Here is a 16,162-nt window from a genome sequence, read left to right as displayed (position 1 = left end):
ACTTTAGGCAATGGGACATTTTAGACATGACAAGATCTCTAGAGCACTAGCAATGGAGAGAAGTAAATGGACTGACTTTCCATATATTAAGTTTCTTTAACTTCTGCCTCCATCCCTCAATAAACTGCCCAAATCCAGCAAGAGAAATCTATCATGTACTGCCAGTGGAGGTGAATGTGCATCTACATACACATCTCAGCTGCGTTGTGTTTCTCAGTCAACGTCTTTTTGAATTGACTAGATGCATCCTTTTTTGTGAATGAAGATGTGCAGCCACATTCAAAAGCACCATTTGTTGCGTTTTCTATTATTTCATTCAGGAGTAAGATGCTCAAGTATGTGGTGGCCTCTCAGCTCCAGGTTTTCCTGGATGAAGCAGCTTATCTCTTTTAGCCCAGCTTCATGTTTGGTTGTGGGACTGAGACAGCCTTGGTCCCCCCGGTGGATGATCTGTGGCAGGGACTAGAATGTCAAGTCCATTCCTGTTGGTTATGCTGGACCTCTCAATGGCTTTCAGTACCATTTCTTGGACCACCTGGATGGGGTGATTCTAAAGGGGCAGGGTCTTGTTCTGCTCCCAAACCTTCCTGGAAGGTGATGCTGGAAAATACCAGTTTGACATAGGGCTATTGACCTATGGCACTCCTCCTGGTTCCAACTTCTCTCCCATGCTGCTGAACATCTACATGAAACTATCGAGAGAGATCATCAGGAGAAATAGAGTGTGGAGTCACCAGTATGTGGCTGACACCAATCTCTATTTCTTCATTCTATCAAATTCCAAGGAGGTTGCTGAGATGCTGGACCATTGCTTGGAGACAGTAATGTGCTGGATGACGGCAAGTGAATTGGCACTTCATCCAAACAAGATGGAGATGGAAAGAACTACCAATTTGGGGATAGAATTCCAACCTGTTTGAGATGGAATAGCAAACCCCTTCAAAACTCAGGTTCACTTTGGGAGGGTGCTTTTGGATCTGACCTTGAACCTGGAATCCCAGGTGATGGGTGCGGCCAAGAGTGCTTTTGTCCAACTTAGTTGGTGGTGATTATTATCAACAATTTTTTGTTGTTGACAAACACAGTTCAGTCAGAACAAACATACACAATTGCTAAGTGTCATCAGTTTTGTTAATGGCAGGGTTTTGTTTTTGTGTTAGGACATTAGTGACTAGTCTCCGTTGTCATTCATAGCTTTTTTTCCAAGTGAGGGAAGCTGAAGAGTATGAAGTGGGTATTTCAGTTTCCCCACAAGCACTTCCTTGTGCTTGGGGATTGAGTGCATGCTGCTATACACTGAAAGCCTTTGCCACACGGTCTTCATGGGCTTCCAGTTCTGTGGTTGGGTGTGTGGGGGTTTTCAAAATAATAGGAAACACTGTGGTGTTAACGTCTTCTTTATGGTCCAAAGCATATATGTACAAACTGGACATGTACCTATGTACATCCTATGCACACATGCACACACGCGCACACACACACACACACACAGTATTTTAGAAAAGGCTGAGTTTGTTTTTACAGCAACCCAACTGTTCTTTACCATCCACCTCTGCCTTCAGTAAGTAAGGCTGTGACAATGCCATTTCAGGCATTAAGGTATAATGTTCTTATCTGTGACCTGGTTTTATTTGCGTGCACAAGTATCTGAAGGAAATGAGTCAGGCGGTTGGCACTTAGAAATCAATGGAGCATGTGTGGGCAAAATAAGAATGAAGGGCAAACTGCCTTTTCAGGGTCTTGCTCCAAAATGTGTGAGCGCTTCCCAAAATTACTACCTAGCAGAGGTTTAGCATTGATTTTTAGGAATGCCAAGAGACTAATGTGTATAATTGACTCACAGGTGTGCACTAAGTGTGGTTAGCAGCTTGTTTACTGTGAAATGTCACTGCAAGCCTTGACTACTGCCCCACTGTTAAGAAAAAAATCTTGCATTGCATTTTTGCCATGTTTCCACATTGCACACACCTTAAAATGTAATGTTTGGTGTTCTAAAGCACATGACTAAAATATGTGTGATATGTAATGTGTTGCAGGGATCTCCCAGTTGACCCTGGTTCCTAGTTGTATTTACTATATATGAAACATATGTGTTTTCCAGCATAGTATGTGAAGCAGCCCTTAGTCTACTGGTATATTTTGCATTTCTCCTCTTCCTGCCCTTATTAGCTTCAATCAGGGGCATGCAGGAAGACTATTATTGAAATGCTTCCAAACAGGTCACTAAGCCCATCTTACAGAAGTCCCGTGTGTGCATCTTTCCGCCAATTAAATGCATTCTGCAAAGGAGGTTTACTTAGGGTTCTCCCAACCCAATTGGGTAGTGCAGGGGGAAGCTGGGGGAGAAGGCACATTGTGCTAGTAAAAGTCATTGTGCTGGCTTCTGCTAGTGAGACTAGTTAGTTGCATCCAACCCATGATGACAATATAATGGAGTATTAATAACCTTGATTATTGTGCAAATAACATAAACGCTGCGTAAATATCCCAACCATTAAGATAAAGGACTGAGAACAAATTGTGTGTATTTCTTGTCTTGTTTCTGAGTCGGCTCTCTTTTTGTTTAATGAAGTTGGTGATATGGTTTTCATCTAATTTAAACTTTATTTGTCCTCTTTTGGCTTAGTAATGTAGCAGAGTATCATTGATAGCTTTTAACAGTCACTTAAAAAAATATATCCTTGTAACTCACAAGTTCACTAACAGTGGACAACCCTGTTTTTCTTCTTGCACATATCCAGCTGAAATCAGGATGGTTAGTCATTTTTTTATCTTCTTAATTATTCCAGGAATGTTAAGTATACAGGCTTGAGGAAAGGGAATAATCTCCCTCTCTTCCTCCTCCTCATGCACCTTCATTGAGACTTCCAAAGGCTGACTTGTAGTGAACCTGTGGCATTCCTGGTATGCCACCTCCTGTAGCGCAATTGCGAATCCCCCTGATGATAGAAATGGAGACAATGGAAGGAGCCTACACCCTGTGCAATTAGTTCCACTTGGAAGTGCAAATGGCACTGTAAACAAGGGGTGTATCTAAAGCCTGTTCTGTTCCTGTTCCTTCCACCTTCACTGGAGGAGAGGGAAGTGAAGGAGGATTTATTTATGGTTATGAGAGAGTTAAGCTAGTAGGTTTTAAATTCACCCTCATTTGCAGAGCTGACTTCTCATAGTTCTCTCCCTCATGGTCAAGAGATGAGAGTCCTTACACCAGTGGTAGCCAATGTGGTGTGCCTCCAAATGTTGTGCATTGAAAACCCATCATGTTTTTCCTTTGGCCACATTGGCTGGGGCAGAACAGAGATAGGAGTCCTATAATGCCACTCATCCACTATATTCACTGTCATGAGTCCCATGGAGATATCTTGGAGGCGCTGGTTAAATCAGGAAACAGGGTGGGAGGAGCTTGAAGGGATTCCCAGAGGGTTGGGAAGGTATGCATCTGGTACCCAGGAAGTCCTGGAGTTGATGCTGGAGGTGCAGTCAGAGTTCTGCGGGATGGGAGAAATGATAGAATAATAGAATTGTAAAGTTGGAAGGGACCCTAAGAGTCATCTAGTCCAACCCCCTGAAATGCACCACCTCTTGTGGGAGTCTGTTCCACTGTCGAACAGCTCTTACTGTCAGAAAGTTCTTCCTGGTGTTTAGTCAGAATCTCCATTCTTGTAACTTGAATCCATTGGTTCATGTCCTACCCTCTGGAGCAGGAGAAAACAAGCTTGCTCCATCCTCCATGGGACAGCCCTTTAGATATTTTAAGATGGTTATCATATCTCCTCTCAGTCTCCTGGTTTCCAGGCTAAACAAACCCAATGTTCCTCCTAAGGCTTTGTTTCCAGACCTTTGATCACCTTGGTTGCCCTCTGCACGTGCTACAGCTTGTCAACATCCTTCTTGAATCGTGGTGCCCAGAACTGGACACTGTATTCCAGGTGTGGTCTGACCAAGGCAGAATAGAGCGGGACTATTGCTTCCCTTGAATCAAACAAGATGTTGGGGAGGAGGAATATGTAGCAAAACAGATTGGTCAGAGCAGAGGTTGACTGAAAGGTCAGAATAGAGTTGCCGGGAGTGTCAGTATTTGGGAGCTCATAAGAGCCTTTTAATTATTTAATTGTCCAACCACAGTGTTTAGGTGTAACTGGCATATATACTCTCATTTCTAATTTAAGGGGTTGGGCAACATTGCCCAGGGTGCAAGAAAATCCACCCATGAGCAGATTGTAGCCAGTGGCTTCTAATAGGATCAATTAACTAGCATCAATTTATCAGAAAGTTCTACCTCATTGTATTTTTAAAAAAATACATCATCTACATCAAGGCTGCGGGGATCTGTGGCCTTCCCGATGTTCTTGAAGTCCAAACCGCCAACAGCCCTAGCTAGCATGACTAATGGTCAGGGATTATGGAATTTGAAGTCCCAACATCTGGAGAGCCACAGGTTCCTCGTTCCTGTTCTGTGTGATGGAGTCAGAGGAAGTTGACCTCATGATAGGGAGTTAGTACCATGAAAGGTCAGTGGAGTGGCTAGGGTGTCAGACCAGGCCCGATGGGACCATGGTCCAAAACCCCACTCAGCACTGGAGCTCATGGGGCAGCCTTGGGTCATTCACTGTCTCTCCACCTAACCTACCTCACAGGGTTGTTGTGAGGATAAAATGGAGAGTGGAAGAACCACGTGCATCTCCTCGAAGGGAAGGTCGGATATAAATGTAATAAATGATGAAAATAAAATAAATGCCAGAAGTTAGCATTATCTGAGGATCTTCATAGGTCTCCATCTCACTGTGATATCACAATACGCTCTGGGTGCTTAAGGAAGACCTTGAATAGTCTTTCACTAGGGCGAGAAAAAAATGTTTAAGGCACCCCATCCCACCCCACAAGCTGGCTTCATATTATGGTACTTATTAAGTGGCAGAGGCAGTCAGCTGCACATGAGAGAGAGTGTGTGTGTATAACTAGTTCCACTCAGAGATATGAAAAGGCAGGAGGTTATCAGGTGTGTCAGGGCTGAGATGAAAGAGTGCATTGTGTTGCATTAGAGAATGTGGGCTGATATGGTGAATTGTTGCATTATGGTACAAGTAGGCTCAGAGGGCATTAAGTGCTCGGATATTTGGCTTTGCATTTCCTTCTGGGGGGGGGGGGGACAGAGTCACTTGGCTCTTTGCTGGTTTGTGATAGAGGCTTGGAGCAGTCAGTATCCCTGTTGTGTCCACTAATGCTTTCCCTATCCTTTCCAGGATCCCAACCTTACGCTGCATACTGACAGCCCAGACCTAACACCATGTTTCCAGATGACTGTTGTGGCGTGGGTCCCGTGCTTCTATCTTTGGTGCATCTTGCCCTTTTATCTCCTTTATCTAAAATGCAACAACCGAGGCTACATTGTACTGTCTGTGCTGAGCAGGTTTAAAACGGTAAGATGCGGCGCGCGTGCACACACACACACACACACACACACACTGACTGCAGATAAGGGCAGAGTTTTGTTCCTAATGAGAGAAAATGGCTAGGGGGGGAAACTTAATCATATGCCCTCCGTTCAAAATGTCACGAAATAACATGATTGTGATAATCTGCAAATTACCCTTGTACTGTCAGATAAGTTTTTGAAGCATGGAATTTGGCTTTACGAAAAAGATAGACTTACTGCTCTGATGCAGCCTTCCTCAAACTTGGGTCCCCTGATGTTCTTGAACTACAGCTCCCATCATCCCTGACCACTAGCCATGCTGGCTAGGAATGATGGGAGTTGTAGTCCAACAACATCTAGGGACCCAAAGGTGAGGAATGCGGTTTTTTGTGTGTGTTTTTTAAACAAAAGGAACATAAGAAGCTGCCTCATACCTATCAGACTCTTGGTCCCTCTAGATGGGTACTGTTGACGCAGGGTTTCAGGCAGGAGCATTTCCTACAGCTGCCAGGAATTGAACCTGCAAAGCTTGTGCTCTACCACTGAGCTAAAGCCCTTCCAAAAGCATGAGCAGACCTTTCCAAAGGTTCTGGGTGGGGCTGGGAGAAAAAGGGGGAAGAGCTTCTGCCTCTTGCGTAGTTAGCTAGACTCCTTATTTTCTGAGTTCTGGTCTCCCAGACTCTGCACACTTACTAGTTCTTTAGACAGCCTTCCTCCTTTCACTCTACATTCCCATCTGTCAGCACGTCATGTGGTGAGGTGGAAACACCCTTCCAAGCTGGTATCACTGGCACTTACCTGGATGGGGCAGCATGGCAGCAAAGTCAGGGCTGCACACATATACCAGTGGGAGCACTGCATTGGCAGCAGTGCTTCCCTCCCCACTGCACTCTCACTGACCTGACCTTGCTGCCGCCGCCTAACCCCACCCAGGGAAGCAGCAGCAACGCTGTGGTCGGGAGGGTAGCTCTGCTGCGCCGCACATTCCGTTACTGCATTTCATCACTCTGTGCAGCTATCCGTTTTTGCTGCTAAAGACCTTTTCCCACTTTTGGAAACAATCGTTTGGATGATTAAGTGACAGGCATGCATTTTTAATTGGATTTTAATCTCAGCTGTCCTCTGGGGGGTGGGGAGAGTTCTGTTTTGGTGGCGTTGTTGCTAATAATTAAGAAAATCTCTTGACCCAAGTGTTACTTTTGTTTTCTGCTGAGTTTCACGTGATTTGACAGGGTTATAAATTCAAGAGAAGGAGGAATCTATTCAATTTATTAGATGGATGCAGCCCATCACCTATTGAAGTCAACAGCCAAATCTTTATAGATTTTTAAAGCTGTACTGAAACAATGTGCTTCCAGCTCACAGCAAATTTAACATCTCATGACTTCCCTTAAGCAATCCACAAAGAGCACCATCTGACCATGTTGATTTGCAGCAGGTGATATTTGAACATTGTGAACACGTGAAACCGCTGTGCCTCCATTCACTTTAGATGTGCCCTTCAACTCAAGAGAATAAAAGCATACAGCCCTCTAAGAAGTGGCAACAATTAAAAGAAATTCATGAAATGATGGGTTGTTACAAAGATTTAACCTCACTGCCATTTGCCACTTCTAAATAAATGCTCTGGTACCAAAGCCAGGATATGTGCTAAGCTCCTAAGCCAGCAGAAGATTTAAAGTTCACAGAGTGATGTACGTTTGCGAGGTAAGAGTTTGGCCTTTTGTTGTCATAAGCAATACCAAGCACTGGCACCCTGACTGTGTAGTTTCCTTCCCTTGTGTTGGAGGGCACATCCAGGGTGAATGGCAGCACAAATAGTTTCCTTCGTACTGCAAGCAGATAGAACATCACACCACTGTCATTGATATGGGACTTGCAAAAATATTGTGCAAAAAGTGCAATAGCAAACCATCTGCCCTGTGATTTTCCTGGTGCAGACATGTCCCCAGTCATTGCTCACATGTCTGGAAATGTACATGTAGTTGCCTCTGCATAGGATATTGGTACTCTTAAGACAAGCTTGTGAATAGCCAATTGCCAGTAGGCTGTGGCAAGTACGAATCACCTCTGGCTGAGCAGCAAGAAAGCATATGCTTGCAAACTGAAATAAAAACCTGTGCATTTTTTTTTCTGCACTTAGGCAGGAAGAAGCAGATGCACAAATATAAGATGGGGGACATCTAGATTGCCAGTAGTACATGTGAAAAGGATCTAGGGGTCTTAGTGGACCAGAAGCTTAACTTGAGTCAAAAGTGTGATGCAGCAGCAAAAAAAGCTAATGCTATTCTAGGCTGCAGTATAGTGGCCAGATCAAGGGAAGTAATAGTCCCATTCTATTCTGCCTTGGTTAGACCACATCTGGAATACTGTGTCCAGTTCTGGGCACCACGATTTAAGAAGGATGGTGACAAGCTGGAATGTGTGCAGAGGAGGGAAACCAAGGGGATCAAGGGTCTGGAAACCAAGCCTTATGAGGAACAGTTGAAGGAGCTGGGTATGTTTAGCTAGAAAAAGAGGAGACTGAAAGGAGATAGATAGCCATCTTCAACTATGTAAAGGGCTGTCACATGAAGGATGGAGGAAGATTGTTTTCTCTTGCTCTGGAGGGTAGGGCATGAACCCCGCCCATCTGGCTGGGTTTCCCCAGCCACTCTGGGCGGCTTCCAACAAAATATTAAAATACAATAGTGCATCAAACATTAAAAGCTTCCCTAAACAGGGCTGCCTTCAGATGTCTTCTAAATGTCATATAGTTGTTTATTCCTTTGACATCTGGTGGGAGGGTGTTCCACAGGGCGGGTGCCACTACCAAGAAGGCCCTCTGCCTGGTTCTCTGTAACTTGGCTTCTCGCAGTGAGGGAACCGCCAGAAGGCCCTTGGTGCTGGACCTCAGTGTCCGGGTGGAACAATGGGGGTGGAGACGCTCCTTCAGGTATACTGGACCGAGGCCATTTAGGGCTTTAATGGTCAGCACCAACACTTTGAATTGTGCCCAGAAACGTACTTCCAAGTTACAAGAAAAGAGATTCCGACTAAACACCCAGAAGAACTTTCTGACAGTTATTCGACTGTGGAACAGACTCCCATGAGAGGTGTTGAAGTCTCCTTCACTGGAGGTTTTTAAGCAGAGGTTGAATGGTCATCTGTCATGGGTGCTTCAGTTGAGCTTCCTGCATTGTAGGGGGTTGGACTAGATGGCCCTTGCGGATCTCTTCCAACTCTATAATTCTTTCTCCTCTTCAGGCCATCAATATTGTACAAACAACTGCCATGTGTAGGTGTGGGCAGGCAGAGACTAGTAATTTTTATGGCTAACCTGCAAGGCTGCTTTCAGAACATGCTGCAGTTTAAATGCTCTTTGAATACATACATTGACTGAATACATTGCTACTCTTGCAGATGAATTTATTTTCTCTCTCTTTCTTTTGAAGGTCTTTGCTTTTGTTCTCTGGTGTGTTTGCTGGGCCAATCTCTTCTACGCTTTCCATGGAATTGCTCAGAGCAGAACCCCAGCACCCGTATATTTTGTTACACCCTTACTTGTTGGCATCACAATGGTCAGTATGCCTTTCTGTTGATGTTATTGATTGCATGGGGGTCAATGTTGATGCTGAAACGTGATGTGAATTAAGTTTCTTAGATCAGGCATGGCTGCCTCTTAGAATCGCAGAGATGGCTGTGGAATTGACTGTTTGGTTATCAGCAGCAAATTTAGTGGAGAGAATGATGGCAATTATTATGGGAAAACATAGGAAGCTGCCTTACACTGAGCCAGGCCATTGGTCCCTCTAATTTAGTACTATCTACACTGACTGGCAGCAACTCTCCAGAGTTTCAGAAAGGAGTCTTTTCCAGCCTTATCTTGTGGTATCTGAGGTTGAATCAGGGACCTTCTGCATTCAAAGCAATTTCTCTGTCACTGAGCTAAGGCCTTGACATAGAGGAGGGAGACAGAACTTTGACAGAAGGTAGAAGATGTGCGTTGCAAATTGCTTTTGCCATTCTTCATCCTCTTATTTATCTGTGGAGTCCTCAGGGCTACTGTTATATGACAATATGTCATATTATCTTGGATTGTACAAGATCAGCATTTCTGAAACAGCAGCCAAATTCTGAACAAAATAATGCTTTGGATGATAATAAGAAGCAATCATATCCTTAAAGTGTATAATTTTTCCATCTAGTTAATACTGTCTATTTCTCGTCCCGTTTTAAAAGTCAGCATTGGAGAATTCTGCATATAAGCAAAGGAGGAAGGGACATTTTTACTGTTCTGCATTGCACAAAGTTTTTCCTTGCCTTTGTGGCAAGAAAGCAAATAATATTTTCAGTGAGCCTCTATGAAATCTAGAGGTTGTATGATGGAAACGAACATGAAAACACAAATGTGGGATATCTGAGTTAAAAGGCAATAGCCATGTCTTCCTGGATGAGGAAAAAAAAACCAAGCTGTTTCCTTATTTTTTATATATACAGTAATTATGCTGTTATCTAGTTCTGAAGCAAAGCGCTTTTTTTTTGGTGGGGAGAGGGAACGGAACTATGGCCACATTCATGGTCCAGAGACTCTAGAAAAAATAATTGATTATTTGGGCAAAAATAAACTACCAATAATACCTAAGGAAAAAACTGAAATCTTGAACTCACCAGTAACAGCTATGGAGGTGCAACAAGCTATACAGAGATCAAAATTAGGAAAGACACCGGGCCCAGATGGTCTTCCAGCTAATTACTATAAAAAGTTAGAACAAGCATTATTTCTTCCCATGAAAGACCTAATGAATAATATTCTGGCAAATGGAAAGCTTCCGAAAACCTGGAAGGACAGCTTTATTACTCTTATCCATAAACAGGGGACAGATGCCTCAAACATGACCAATTACAGACCCATTGCACTGCTAAATAACGATTACAAGATATTCGCAGACATTCTTGCAAATAGATTAAAAATGGTGCTGAAAGAGATAATTCATAAAGATCAAACCGGATTTCTTCCCGGACGATTTATGCAATCCAATATTAGATGTGTGATTAATATATTAGAATATTTGGATATTAAAATTGATAAACCAGCAGCTATTATGTTGGTGGACGCTGAAAAAGCATTTGATAACGTGTCCTGGAAGTTTATGAAAAAATTAATGGAAGAAATCGGACTGGGAGAAAATATTTGTAAAGGAATAAATGCCATCTACTCGGAACAATATGCAAAATTGATCATCAACAGAAGAATTACTGAGGAGTGCAAAATAAACAAGGGAACCAGACAGGGCTGCCCACTGTCACCACTGATATTTATCTTGGTGATGGAAGTCTTGAACAATCAGATAAGAAAGGATGAGCTTGTTAAAGGCATCACTCTGGGAAACAAAACATATAAAATTAAAGCTTTTGCGGACGATTTACTTGTTATGACTGAAAACCGTAAAGAAAGTCTGAAAAGAGTGCTGGAATTGATTAAAGAATTTGGAGATGTGGCAGGCTTTAAGCTGAATATAACAAAAACAAAAATGCTTGTTAAAAATGTAACCACAGAAGAAAAGGACGACTTAGAAAAAATATTGGGCCTGAAAATCTCTTCAAAAGCGAAATACTTGGGTATTTGGATCACCCCCAAGAACATAAACTTATTTCAGGATAATTACACCAAAACTTGGTTAGAGATTAGAAAAAACTTGGTAACCTGGAGTAAACTAAAATTAACATTTTTGGGTAGGATTTCCATTATAAAGATGAATGTGCTTCCAAAATTAATCTTTTTATTTCAAATGATTCCAATACTGGGTGAAGCAGGTTATCTCAAGATATGGCAAAGAGAAATTTCCAAATTCCTGTGGGAAGGGAAGAAACCTAGGATTAAACACCTGATCTTAATAGACATAAAAGAGAGAGGAGGCTTTTCCCTACCCGACCTAAAACTTTACTACAAGGCTGCCTGTTTCACCTGGCTAAAAGATTGGTGCACGTTGCAGGATCCGGACTTCCTGGACCTGGAAGGTTTTGACAACCGTTGGGGATGGCACGCCTACCTAATATATGGAAAAGCGAAAATTCATAAAAAATTTACCAACCATATAATAAGAAAGTCACTCTTTGCTGTATGGGAAAAATATAAAGACCTGATGGAGCCTAAAGTCCCGTGGTGGACTTCTCCAGTAGAAGCCATAGCAGTAAAACGGAAAAATACTCAGGAAAGCTGGCCAACATATAAAATACTTCTAAAAAATGAGGATAACCAAATAAAATTTAAAAACTTTGAGGAAATAAGAGAACACATTTCAGACTGGTTCCAATACCATCAGTTATTTGAAAAATTTAAATCTGACAAACAAAAGGGGTTCTCAGCAGAAATTTCCCGATTCGAATTTGATCTTGTAAATTCTAAAATAAAAACTCTTTCCAAAACTTACCGACTCCTCCTTGACTGGACAGTCAAGGAGGAGGAGGTAACAGTGGCAATGGTGAGGTGGTCCCAAGATTTTGGCCATTCAATAACCATGGCCCAATGGGAAAATTTATGGAAAATCAATTGGAAATTCACAAACTGTTACACGATTAGAGAGAACTTTCAAAAAATGCAACATCGATGGTATCTAACACCATGGAAACTTTCAAAAATGTATAAAAATGTGTCAAGTAATTGTTGGAGATGCGGAGACTCAGGAACATTCTACCATATGTGGTGGATATGTAGGAAAATACAGGTATTCTGGGAGAGTATACATGCAGAGCTGCAAAAAATGCTAAAGATCTCTTTCAATAAAAAACCAGAGGCCTGCCTCCTGGGAATAACAGATTTGGATATTCCACAAAAGAGGAAGGGTATCTTTTTATATGCGACGGCGGCAGCAAGAGTTTTGATCGCAGCAAAATGGAAGAGTAATGAAATTCCCTCTATACAAGATTGGATCCAAAAGCTGACAGAATATGCCGAATTAGATGGTTTATCAGAAAAAATAAAGAATAAATCAAAACAGGAATTTGTTTCTAAATGGGAGGTTTTCAAAGAATATCTGAAAAATAAATATAGTAATTTAAATTCTATTGCAGCATTCGAGGAACTTCAGTAATAGTTGCTAGGTAGATAGAAGAAATTAGATTTATTGAGAATAAGTTTAATTATGAAAAAAATGTGTATTGGCAATAAGTAATATGAATTAGAAATATGGAATAGACGGGAAGTTGGGTCTTTAGTGTTAAGACCAATAGATGTTTTATTGTTTGCCAAGAAAATTATGTGTCTATGGTTATTTTTGTAATTTGTGTGTAATTTGGTATTTGTGTTTTTTTTGTGTTTTTTTCTTGTTGAATAAATAAATATTTAAAAAATAAAAAAATAAAGCAAGCTAAGAGATAAGGAGGCATTCATTCATTCACAGCTGTAATCCATGTGTTCCACCTTTACTTTCTCTGCAGCTGTTAGCCATGTTGCTCATCCAATATGAGAGGCTTCATGGAGTTCAGTCCTCAGGAGTTCTCATCATCTTCTGGTTCTTGTGTGTGCTGTGTGCTGTGAGCCCTTTACGGTCCAAGATAATTGGTACTGCAGCTCAGGTAAATGGGATATGTCTATGTTATTCAGAATGTATACATTTATGACATGTTTTCCCAAAATTAGTATTTAGGGAGGGAGATGGCTTGACATTCCTTGGGGAGAGGTAGATCTAATGGGAGTTAAGGGTGGAGCAGCTTGTGTTACTTTCTGCTGCCTGCCTCTTCCATAACACCAAGACTGGGACATTCACAGGGTACTAAATACAAATAAAGGCAAGCTAATGGACTGTGAATGTGAGTGGAGGCTATGGGGATACTGCACTGCAGAGAGGAGTGTTTCCTCTTCTCAGAGAAAAGGAAGGAAAGTCAAGCTCCTCTGTAAAGGCAGGAAGATAGGGAGGTCTCACGTCTTATGTGTCTTTGAAAGGAGATACTGGAATGAAAATCGGTGTGTTCAGATTTTATTTCTGTGTTTATTTCTTTAGTGACCTATATCCCACTTTTCCTTACAAAGTGAACTCAAAGCAGCTCACTTAATGAAAAACAATGCAATGCATTAAATAAATACAGTATCGTCACCGCCACCAAAATCAAATACCACAAACAAAACATCATCAATCATTTGAGGTAACGAAGCTAGAGCAACAAAATCTAGGGAAGCTAATCTTCTAAAAGCCTTCTGAAACAGCCGTGTTTTGGCCAACTGCCTGAAATAATAAAGTATCAAAGCCTGGCAAACCTCCTTAAGGAAAGCATTCCATAAAGTGGGTTTAACTGCTAAAATGGGCATGGTCTTAGTGGCCGTCTGCCATATCTCATTCAGCAGTGCCACTTGGAACAAGGCCTCAGACTTTGAATGAAGCATGCAGGATGGAGCATAATGGGAGAAGGCAGTACTTAAGGAATCCAAGTCCCAAGCCATTTAGGTCTTTAACGATCCAAATCAGCACCTTGCATTTTGTCCAGCAGTGAATCAGAAAATAGTTCAAATCCAACAAGGTGGGAGTCATATATCTAGAATGTCTATGACAACCTTCACCACTCTACTGTCCTCCAAATGTTTGGACTACAGCATCTGTCAACCCCCTGCCCCTCTCTGGCTGGGGCTGATGGGAGTTGTAGTCTTAAGGGTGCCTGCAGACATGGCAGAATATTACATTAGTTTTCCTGATTTTAATGTTGGTACTCCTGTCCCATTTTCTATTGTTCCTTTCACCTGTTGTGTTAGGGAACTGTGACTTTTGGACCAATATACTGGCATGTCGTGTTAAATTTCATTCACACCAGTGGCCATGGTGTGACACCACGAATGTCATTGGACAATGTTGCTGCGCCCCCACCTTTTCCAAACGTCAAACAATCAACTGGTTGATGGGTGCTTGAGAAAAATTGGGCAAGGGGCTTTGCAAACCCCACGCTTGGCACCTGGGAAGCACTTGACATCAGGTGCAGGGCAGGTGACCATGGCTTGGATGAAATGGCCTTGCAGGCCAAATGGGGAGGCCTTGAGGCTCAGATTTCTAGCCCAGAAGGCAGGATCTTCCATACTTCTTCACAAAAGAAGAGGGTGGGGATTGCAGTTGATTCCAGTGGGAAACAGCTAAGGCACCAGAGCAAGATTTATTATCACACAGGATCCTAAATAGTTTTATTAGGCTTTGCACTTAATAGCCACCTCCACCTGAAATATTAAATATTTGTTTTTAATAATAATTTTTTATTACTCGAATGGTCTTTTTCCTCATCAGTGTCCTAGGGAGACAGCGTCAGTGTTTCACCCCATGAGTTGATTAAATAATTTGTTTTTTTCCCCTCAAGGGGAGCATATACATACAGCACTATATTTGTCTGTTGTTTTACCCAAGTTCTCCTTTGACCTCATTAACTTTCCCCTCTCATTAACCATTTAACCTTTCCCTGCGCCTTTAGTGTAGAACACTTTCCTTGTGTATTGACTCAGAATCTTGTATCTCTCCCTAGAACCCGATGGAAGACAGATTTCGGATTATCACATTTTATCTATACTTGGCACTGATCCTTGTAGAGTTGGTTCTTTCGTGTCTTAAAGAAAAGCCTCCATTTTTCTCTCCGGTTAACTTAGACCCTGTAAGTAAGTCCTTCTTACATTGACTGCCTTCTATAGTTTCTCATGAGCAACCAAGCTAATTTAAGAATGCGTGTCCACATCCTCTGATTTTCCTGGAAGGTGTCTTGGAACAAACCACTACATCTCACCTTAAGTGTCTCTGATTAGGGTTCTGCCTCTGGACTATATGTTTAAGGAAAGTATTTACCTTAGACATCAACAACTGTAGGCTTCATGTACCAAATCCAGCCCCATGACGACCTGCTCCCTATACACATCCCAAAGCAGGCATGGTGTGAGTTTGGACTCACTGCTAGCCTGCTTTGAAGAAGTCATGTGTGAGAGGGCTGTACTTAATGAGGTGCTAATTTATGTGTGATGTTCTTTGCTAAAAGGACATTGTGGAGGGAGAGGGCAGAAACTGGGACAGCAGCCTGGTGAAGTAGTTGATTTTTGGTGGTGGTGGTGGGATTTTGGGATGTTTGTCTCTTTGTGTGACAATTAGTAGCTGGCTGTGTGTGAAAGAATGGCCCAATCGTACCTTATTTTCATATGGCCTGGAAGCTGACTGTGGATTCTACAGTAAGAGAAAAAGCTTTTCTTTCCATTCTGCCACAACCTGGTCTTAATAAAGTCTGCTGGCAGCAGGACAGAGAGGCTTTCTATTGTCTTGCCTTGTGTCTTCTCCCCCCCCCCGCCCCCCCGGCCTGGCTGCTCCATCAGCAAGGATCCCCTGTGTTTGCTATCTGGTAATAGCTAAAACACACATCCACTCCTTGCTTTTATGTCTGCTATTAGCAGGATTTGTTGAGATCAGATTGTGAAATCCAGCCATAGCCCTTCAAACACCACTCAGAGCTGGGGGAAGGTGGTGGGGAGCAGGAAATTGGCAGGAGTTCCAGCACATCCTTAATATATACATCCCAGGATATATCCCCAAATGATTTTGAATGCTTTGGCTAAATATTTTAGCTTTGGCTAAAATATTGGATTTTTAAAAAACAACAAATTCATGTCTTCAACTTTTTATTGTAGAATCCCTGTCCAGAGTTAAATTCTGGTTTCCTTTCGAAGATCACATTTTGGTGGTTTACAAGGTAAGCATTACTGAGCTCTCGTAGATAACCTCTATTTTGCTGAAAGCAATATTGAAGTGGCACCCG

At 42.2% G+C, this 16,162-nt stretch overlaps 1 protein-coding gene across 3 annotated transcripts in view; it reads left to right on the top strand.

Moving 5' to 3' along the window:
* The window catches only part of ABCC3 (ATP binding cassette subfamily C member 3), an 82,644-nt gene that overhangs the window by 21,354 nt on the left and 45,128 nt on the right, over positions 1–16,162 (top strand). For all 3 annotated transcript variants that reach the window (XM_080993584.1, XM_080993583.1, XM_080993585.1), the window contains 5 exons: positions 5,244–5,420; positions 8,851–8,976; positions 12,836–12,973; positions 14,894–15,019; positions 16,035–16,096. In XM_080993584.1, the coding sequence (XP_080849710.1) occupies positions 5,298–5,420; positions 8,851–8,976; positions 12,836–12,973; positions 14,894–15,019; positions 16,035–16,096 (575 nt within the window). In that variant the 5' untranslated portion in view covers positions 5,244–5,297. The remainder of the gene's footprint in view (positions 1–5,243; positions 5,421–8,850; positions 8,977–12,835; positions 12,974–14,893; positions 15,020–16,034; positions 16,097–16,162) is intronic.

This window comes from Podarcis pityusensis (assembly GCF_964106645.2).
Source record: "Podarcis pityusensis genome assembly, chromosome: 2".
In the NCBI taxonomy this organism is placed as follows: Eukaryota; Metazoa; Chordata; class Lepidosauria; order Squamata; family Lacertidae; genus Podarcis; species Podarcis pityusensis.
This window is presented reverse-complemented; position numbering and strand designations above follow the sequence as displayed.